This window comes from Nanorana parkeri, unplaced genomic scaffold, assembly GCF_000935625.1.
Source record: "Nanorana parkeri isolate BGI_ZX_2015 unplaced genomic scaffold, ASM93562v1 scaffold23, whole genome shotgun sequence".
Taxonomy (NCBI): domain Eukaryota; kingdom Metazoa; phylum Chordata; class Amphibia; order Anura; family Dicroglossidae; genus Nanorana; species Nanorana parkeri.
In genome coordinates, this window is record NW_017306291.1 from 3,663,541 (window position 1) to 3,673,140 (window position 9,600).

At 44.1% G+C, this 9,600-nt stretch overlaps 1 protein-coding gene across 1 annotated transcript in view; it reads right to left on the reverse strand.

Annotated features, from left to right (window-relative positions):
• Nucleotides 1-7,521, reverse strand: part of LOC108793090 — a 16,375-nt gene extending 8,854 nt beyond the window's left edge. The window contains exons 1-2 of the mRNA XM_018564033.1: nucleotides 7,328-7,521; nucleotides 1,014-1,151 (exon numbers count right to left, since the gene is read on the reverse strand). Of these exons, the coding sequence (XP_018419535.1) occupies nucleotides 1,014-1,151; nucleotides 7,328-7,521 (332 nt within the window). The remainder of the gene's footprint in view (nucleotides 1-1,013; nucleotides 1,152-7,327) is intronic.
• Nucleotides 7,522-9,600: the final 2,079 nt, after the last annotated feature.

Genomic DNA, 9,600 nt, shown 5'->3' on the forward strand with positions numbered 1-9,600 from the left:
AGGAAGGAAGGAAGAAATTAAACAATGGAGATGGAAAAATAATTCTAAATAAGAATAAAAGTAGAGAGAAAGGAAGGAGAGACAGAGGAAGAGCAATTAAGGGAGAAAGTAAGGCAATAAATAAGAAGAGGAAAGAAGGGAGAAAAGAAGGAAAGAAAGAAGAGGAAGGAAGGAACGGAGAAAGGAAGGAGAGAAAGAAGAGAAAAGAAGGACAGAAAGAAGAAGAGGAAGTAAGGGAGAAAGGAAAGAGAGAAAGAAAAAGAAAGAAGGGAGAAAGAAAAGTGAGAAAGAAGAAAAGGAAGGAATAAAGGTAAAAGGAAAGGAAAGAAAGAACAGGTAGGAAAGGAGAAAGGAAGGAGAGAAAGAAGAGGAAGGAAGGAAGGAAGGAAGGAAGTAAGGAAGGAAGGAAGGAAGGAAGGAAGGAAGGAAGGAAGGAAGGAAGGAAGGAGAAAAAGAAGTAGAGGATGGAAGGGAGAAAGGGAGGAAAGAAAGAAGAGGAAGGGAGAAAGGAAGGAAAGAAAGAAAGAAAGAAGAGGAAGGAAGGGAGAAACGAAGGAGAGATAGAAAAAGAGGAAGGAATGGAGAAAGTAAGGAATGAGAAAAAGAAGAAAAGGAAGGAATGAAGTAAAAAAAAGAAAAGACAGGCTAGAAAGAAAGAATAGAATGATAAAATGGAGAAAGGCTGTAGAAAAGGACATAGGCGGAAGTAGAGGAGAAAGGAAGGAAGGACAGGAAGAAGGAAGGAAAGAAGAAAGAGAAGTAAGGAGGGGAGGACTGAACCTTGTAGCCACTTTCACACGTGAGGTTATTGGGCTCACTCAGTAAGACATTGAGCAATGAACAAATGAAATAATCCATATCAATATTTCTTCGATCAAACGTAACTATATTACAATCTGATTGGTTGCAGTGAGGTTCTGTCTGCCCATGCGCTCTGCACTAAATCCCTCGTCCATATGTTTGTTTATAAATAAAAGTTACAACTTCAATCTTTTAGAAATGGCCGTACATACCACTCCAGCCTGCATTGCGCATGGAAAGGGCCAGCAAACAGAGCCGGTAAGAGGGATGACAATATAGTCAGTAGAAGGAAGATATTGGAAAGCATTTTCATCTTCCTGCTTCTTGTACTCCTGAGATCTGGGAAGGAACTGATGGCAGAGTGACACCAGAAGTCACAAGAATCAGTTTCCTTCCACTTAATTGCTTACACGGTCTCCATCATGTGTTTCCATCTGATTCGTGTGTCCAATGTCTAGCTGTGATTCCACAAGTGTGTAAATTCTCAGACAAGGCCGATATTGTTTGTGTGCTTCCTGTAATGACGCTTCAGCCTCACGTCAATGGGATTTCATAGTTCGCTTACTTCTGGCTGGGTATGTTGAAACTGAACCGCGGACTAATATAAAGGGCACAAATGAATGCACCTCTGTAATCCTTAATACAGCAATACATTATTTTTTAATACAAACAGTGTAAATACCTGAATTTGACCTGGTATCACCCTCTTGCAGTGCTTGTACAACAGAGTTGGAGTATGAGAATAAAAAGCAGTACGAGGAGCCGCTCAGTTATTTTGCTAACAATAAGCACACTGCTAGGAGGAGAAAGCAGAGTGACCTAGAGATGAGTTGCTTCTTTTTTTTTACTGCAAAGCCATTCAGCTCGAAGTATATTTATTATTCATGTTTGTTGTTATTATTGTTTGGTGGTTGATTTGCAAAGTTTCTGTAAAACGTGTAACCTTTTTATACCGTATTACATTCATCACTGTCATCACTATTTTGCCTGATGAATGGGATCCTGCGTGGCCCCGAAATGCCGTGTGATGTGATACTGAGCATGCGTCAATAAAGGTGTATTGATCGGCATACTCTAGTGGTAGCAAGCCCTTCCTTTCTGATATTGAGCTGCGCCAATCATTTGCCACTGTAGCACCCACCTATTCCTAAAGGGACTTTCCGGTCAGGAGTACGATGGGGGGCGGGACATATAATCGATGGGGGCGGGACATATACTATCATATAATCACACATGGGGGGTGATTTACTAACCTAAACACACGCACGCACCAGGTGCGTGTGATTTTCACACAGCAAAACGTATTTATCAACCAAAAAGTCTCTAAAAGCATATTTCCACTAATGCCATATATGGAAAAATCATGCACATGATGCATATATAATGCTGCTTCACCGTTTAGACAAAAATGGTTAGCTCATGCATTTACATTCCTGCATTCATCAACGCAAGCAACACAACATAGAGCTAATTTACACAACATCACCTTGCAATTCATTCAGGGCTTTGCACAACACACCTGCTGGGTGTGTACGCACTACAAAGGTGTTTAGATTCCACCCATAGATCATGCTGGGAGGGAACACACTACAGAGGTGTATACTTGTTCGTGGTGTGGACTTATATACACGCACACATCAGCTCATAAATGCATACGCACAATAGGTTGGACTTGATGGACTTATGTCTTTATTCAACCTCAAATACTATGTAACTATGTAACTATGACTCAGACTACTAATGATTACAGAAGGACTCTGAAAACTTTTATTAACCTTTGCAGTGGGGTGGTCAACAACCATGCAGAGGGGGTCCGGGCTTTTCTTTCTGCAAACTGAGTGTTATTAAATGACTATTTGTAACAAAAATACGTTGGAGTAAAAAAAACTTTGATCCGTCTCTCATTTATAATATTCCTTAAAGAGGAACTCAGGGCAAAACTTTTCATTAACCCTTGCAGTGGATTCCAATCCTGGCCTTTTTGGAGAGCAGTGGGAAGAATAAGAACAGATACCACATAATAAGTCAGCTTATGATCACATAAAAGGGTTGTATTCTCCAACAGGGTCATGTAACGTAGACACTCAAATGTTTTACATCGTTTCCATCCTAATAAGAACATGCAGTTCTGCAATATGTCCAGTAGATGTCATCATCTATTCACAAACTATGCCAATATACTGTAAACTCCCCATTATCCGGCATCTACTGGGATTAGTAGATTCCAGTTAAATGTAGTTTCAGGTTGCTTTAAAGGTACTATTATAAATAGGTCTAACTGATGCCATACCCCATACTATCCCATAACATAAACTCTGTATTGACTTCATATAAATAATGAAATAAAGTCATCAAAAGCAAATTAAGACAAGACACACAATCATTTCCAGGATAATACATGCCGCCGATCAGCAAAACAATGAGTACACAGGGGGATTCTTTTTTTCCTGGTTAGATGAGACTTCTGGTTAGTTGAATTCTGGATAACAGAGAGTTTACTGTATTGTGTTTTTTTATTTCTTAGATGAATATAAGAATGGATGGAGATAGATGGATGGATGGATGGATGGATGGATGGATGGATAGATTGATAGATAGATAGATAGATAGATAGATAGATAGATAGATAGATAGATAGATAGATAGATAGATAGATGGAGATAGATAGATAGATAGATAGATAGATAGATAGATAGATAGATAGATAGATAGATAGATGGAGATAGATAGATAGATAGATAGATAGATAGATAGATAGATGGAGATAGATAGATAGATAGATAGATAGATAGATATATAGATAGATAGATAGATAGATAGATAGATAGATAGATAGATAGATAGATAGATAGATAGATAGATAGATAAATGGATGGTAGGTAAATGGATATCCAGATATTGGGAGATTTTGCAGTTCCTGATGTGCCTCTGAGACAGAAAGCCGGGGAAATCTTCCTACATGGACACAGGCAGTAATAATGACTCCCAACAATTGTAACCCTTTCCCATAACTGAAAAGATTTGGACTGGAGTTCTGCTTTAACATATGCTTTGGCATTAAAGGGTTTCTAAACCCTCCGTTGTTTTTGCATCTATCTATTGCTAGCAAGCAGTAGATAGATGCAAAAAGTTTTTTAAAAAAAAATGCTTTAACAGCGGTTTATGATAAGTATAGGTTAGGCAGGTCTATGACACGTTCAGGTTATGATAGATAACAGGCAACAAACACACTATCAGGGTTATTCACAAAAGGGTGAAGAGTTTGGAGAAGGTGGAAAAAGAAAACAATCTAGGCCACAATTACTGATATGGAAAACTTCTCCAATTCCGCTCACTTTCCAGCTCAGCTATGTTGTCCTAGATTGTTCACTTCTCCGGCCTTCACCAGACTCTTCACCCTTCCGTGAATAACCCTGTTAGTGTCCAATGTAAATAGTTGTATTGCTATTGTTGTGTCCCTCAGGAAAGCAATTCTGAAGGGACTGGAAGCCACGCCTCCTGGTAGCACTTAACTCGTTAAGGTTTATTGTTAAAACAAAAGGTTATAATCTATGTGTACAAGGGGGATGGCGGAGCATAAACCAATCACATTCATGCACGAATACAAAACTAATCATGGTAGTAAGTATCATGAGACAACCTTTGGGGGGATTTGCAAAGTAAACAAGCAAAGACAGGAACAGAGATAAGAGATACAATTTGCAATGACTAACATTTTAGGAACATCTCAAACTGGTTTCTGTGGAATATACTAAAAAACACCATTGTGCTTTTTGTAAACATTAACTACGTGTAACCCAGAAACAGGCCAATGAGATGAAACCCCCTCTCAGCTCTATCCCGGTGTTCCTGGTATAAATGTGAGATCGGTTTCCTGCAAGTCTCTAGTGGCAGAGTTTTGTGTTATGATTCACATGTGAAGATAGAACATTATGGGGGTGATTTAATAAAGGCTCGGTGACGATATACAGGCGTTACGGCTCTATCTTGGGGCAGTTCCATGGTTGATACTGACGTGCGACAAATTCACAAAGTGCTTATTTGTGACTCTCATTTAATATGTCACTATGGTAGGGTTGCCACCTGTCCGGGATTCACCCGGACAGTCCAGTTTTTGAGTCCTGTGTCCAGGTTTCAGGCCAGCTGACACCCGGACACAAGACACTAAGTGCTGGCCAGAGGTCCCGTGCTTGCTGGGGACCTCGGCAGCCTTCCTGTGAGCCGCAGGTGCCTGTAAACATCTCTGTCTTCCTGACACCATACTGCCCGCCCCTGGTGAGAGAGCACACAGCCCGCACAGCACTCTTGAAAGCCTGCATAGCCCACCTGAGAGCCCGCATAGCCACCTGAAAAATGCTGCATGCAGCGCTTGTGTTCGGGTTTCACTTGAAGAAAAGGTGGCAGCCCTACACTATGGTGAGCTCATATACAAATATTGCCGTTTCAGAATGAAGACAATTCAAGGTAATTAAGGTTATTAATGCCAATTAATTAGGTAATGAACAACCAATGTAATTTTGGAGAAAAAATGGCTGTGCTGACACCCCCCCCTCCCCCCTCACAGACATCCCAACTCTCCCGGACGCTCCGGGAGTCTCCCGCTATTAGATAGCGGCTCCCGGCCGCCCGTGAGAGAAACACTTCCTCCCGGAAAGGTTTATCTGCTCGATCGAGCAGAGTAAACCTTTCCCTGCCATCGTTTTTTTTTTTCTTTTCTGACATCGGGAGCCGCGGCCCGCCGTCAGTCAGAAAAAAAAAAAGGCGTAGGAATGCATAGCTAGATTCCTATTGGCTATTTCATTTTGCAATAGCCAATAGCAAACTAGCTAATGCACAAGCCCCCTGCTGCTGTCAATCAGCAGAGGGGGACCTGAGGTTTTCTATCAGGTGCTCGTCTGGTAATTGAAAGCAGCAACTGGTTGGTAGGATGCTGCCGACCCACAGTGCCACTGGTTGCTAGGACACTGCCGAACCACAGTGTCACCGGTTGCTAGGACACTGCCGAACCACAGTGTCACTGGTTGCTAGGACACTGCCGACCCACAGTGTCACTGTTCGCTATGAAACTGTCAATTTTGGAACTCTCTGCCACAAGGAGTGCTATCAGCAGAGAGTATTGAATCATTTAAAAATCAATTAGATACCTTCCTCAGAGACCCCAACATATAGGGGTACAGGTACGCTTAAAGGAGAACTATGAGGTGAGTGCTTTTCACTCACCTCATAGTTCTAGCCGGCTACTGTCGGCTCAGTAGATCGGGAGGTGAGCGAACACATACCGGCGCTCGCTCACCTCTCGATCCTGTCACGGCTCTCTGCCGTGACAGGGGAGGGGATGGATTACCCCCTCCCCGCCAGCGCTGACGGGCGGAACGGATGGGGGAGGGGGCGAGTACAGCTGGCTCTGCCTCTAGATAGGCAGAGCCAGCTGTCACTCACGCAGCTGGGCGGATCTCGACATCGATGACGGGATCCGTCCCGGCTGTGGCGGTCTCAGTATATTTACTGAGCTTAGGGTGACGGGAGGACGCTAGTTTGTGACCTCCCGTTACCCTAAGGAGAACTATGGGGAAAAGCCCTGACCCCATAGTTCTCCTTTAAAACCACAGGGACTCACATACACACACGCACGCACTACACACATTTATCGGGGATTTATCAAAACTGGAGCAGACAGAAACTGAAGCAGTTGCCCATGGCAACCAATCAGCTTCTCTGTTTCATTTTCTAATCTTAACCGAACAAACTGAAGACAAAACCTGATTTTATCTCCTACATAAGTTTCTTTACTGTGTTTGTCGCACGTGCGGCACTCATTGAAATCAATGGGGACACACGCCAAACGCAGGAAACAAATGCCTGTGAATGTGTGGCAACGAGCGTCACTTCTACGTGCAATGTCGTTTAGCGCATGGTTTTCGTTTTAGCATTTGGCGAAAAAATTGCATTTTTGCATTTGGCGAAAAAGAGCGTTTTTCCCCATTTCACGGGCACACGCCATTTTAAGGCTTGACATATCTGGTGTCTATTTCCTCGGCTCACTTCTCTCTTCTACAGCGTACCACAAAGTCGGGTCATACGCTGCGTCTGCGTTCATTAGATACAGTTTACAGTCATTTTTTAAATCTGAAAATATCGATTTGACAAACATTTGCGCAAATGTCGCGCAACATAAAAAAGCTGCGTCTGCCGCCATTTTATTCTCCAGGTCCTCCGCTTTCAGAAAACATATCGTTATTCGGGGGTCAGAAGTCATTTTCTGGGCAGCTTATAACACATGTGCGGAACAGATCAAAAAACACTCCGGACGTGAAGTGGTTAAAAAACATCCGAAAACCACAAATTCCCCCCTCCCCCTCCCCCCCTCCCTATTGACTTCAATGCATTTGGTCAAAATCTTTCTGAAATTTCGGGAGGTGGGGGGGGGGCTTGGTAGAAATCTCTCAATGGTGCTCATCTGGAATCACGAGGAGTCTCTAACTCCTCGTCAGCAGTAGCTTCAACACCGAGGAGCTGCGGAGGTTACGGGTAACAAGGGGTTAAATCGCTCAGCAGTTTGGGGATTAGGATGTCGGCGTTGTGGGGAGTGCGACGAATCGGCGGCGTTGCGTCCCTTTCCGCCGCCGCCGGGGAACGCTGCCAGCGACCTTGTTCTGACGCTGGACCTTGTAAAGAAAGGGCAGGCGACCTCGACACTCCAGCTGTGCTGAGACCACGCATCCCATCATGCACCTGCCTCCAGGAGCCATGCCTGGGGCTGTCAGAGTCTTGCAAGGCCTCATGGGACTTGTAGTTCTGAAACAGCTGGAGGGTTCTGCTCCTGTTGTAGTTGAGTCGCCCTGTGTCTGGGGGGGGGAGGGGTACGCGAGTACTTAAAGGGCGTGTCCTCTTGGGGGAGGCCGGCTCACACACACACAGGACTCATATCTGCCGGCTCAGAACACAACAGAGTCACGTTGGCTGTCAGAGAACTTCGGTGAGTGCAGCGGTTTGTTCTCCGATCGGCGTTCCTCGTCGGCGGATCGTCCCGAACGGGATCCTGATAAAAGATTCGGGAATTCTTTGTATCGTTTTCCTCCGAGCCGTTTATTACGGGGAATCGCTTTAACCGTTCGGCGTCCGGTCCAGGCTAAAGTTGCGTCCGGGAAACACGACCGGCCGCGGTGACGTGATCTGCTGTAGTCGTTTCTGATTAGCGATGTGCGTGTCCTGCCGTACGCTCTACAATCTGATTGTACAATCTTCTCCAGATCTACCGACAACTGCGTAGTACAGGAGCATGCCCGATTGCTGCGCAACTCACCCCCCCGCCCCACACACGCTACAATCTGATTGTACAATCTTCTCCAGATCTACCGACGACTGTAGGAGCATGCCCGATTGTATGGAAATGGAAGGTCACCCCCCACGTGTTACAATATGATTGTACAATCTTCCTAAGGCTGTTTGCGTGGGATGAGCAGACCAGACGGATGGAATGTGGATCGGGCAGATCGGGCCCACAGATAAGAACGGTAAGGGTCGGGTGTCTTTAAAGCTTGCCCCACACGTTACAATCTGATTGTACAATCTCCTACAGATCCACCAATCAGTATGTGGTGTGATTGGATATAGATTGGTTGGTGTCGGTAGAGCTTTATAGTACATGGCCTCTAAAGGCGATTGTACAATCAGATTGTACGGTGTGCGTGGCCAGATTAGAAGTCCTTCTAAGAAGATTTCTTTCTTTTAATAAATCTACTGTTTTGATTGTATGTAGATTGTACTGTGTATGTCCTATTATGATCAATTCAAAATTGTACAATCAGATTGTATAGTTTATGATCAGCCATACAATCTGATTGTACAATCTCCTTTAGATTTGCCATCAGCTATGTAGTGCAAAGGGCCATCCTGATTGGATATAGATTGATTGGATGGTTCAGACTCGTCCTCGTATTACATTGCTTTGGTAGATCTAAGGCTCACCATACACGTTACAATCTTTGTACAATCGTCTTTAGATCCACCGAAAGGATGTAATAGGAGAATCTACCTGAACTATTCAATCAATCGGCATCCAATCAGGAAGACGCTTGTACAACATACCTGTTGGCAGATCTAAAGGAGATTGTACAATCAGATTGTAACGTGTGTGGTGAGCTTACAGGAGATTGTACAATCGGATTGTACAGTGTATGGCCTTTAGACTTCTTCTGCTGGGAGCCGGCCTGAGTCTGATGGTCACCAAGCAGCCGATAACGTGTTTGTAACGTTCATACAGAAACCGATTTGTTCTCCAAACTATACGATTGGAATGACGGGAACAAATATGTCCGTCCCAATGAAAACCATTGCAGATCGGGCCGCCCGCGGGGAGGGAAGTCTTTACAGCTCACCCCACACACATTGTGCAATCAGATTGTATGGTGTATGGCCATCTTAGAAGTCCTTCTTCTTTCTTCTGGCAGATTGTATGCAGATTGCGCGGTCAGATTGTCATGTGTATGGCGGGACTTATTATTACACGGATTTCATCAATGGGAAAGGGGGATCCACCAAAGATTGTACAATCTGATTGTAAGGCTGACCATACATTGTACAATCTGATTGTAAGGCTGACCATACATTGTACAATCTGATTGTAAGGCTGACCATACATTGTACAACCTGATTGTTAGGCTGACCATACATTGTACAATCTGATTGGCATTTGTCTTCCGAGCACCCACTAACCCGCCGAAAATCGTACGATTCTCGAGTGTGCTCGGAAGACAAAAGACGTGCAACCGTACAGTAGAAATGGTTGCACGCCTTTCA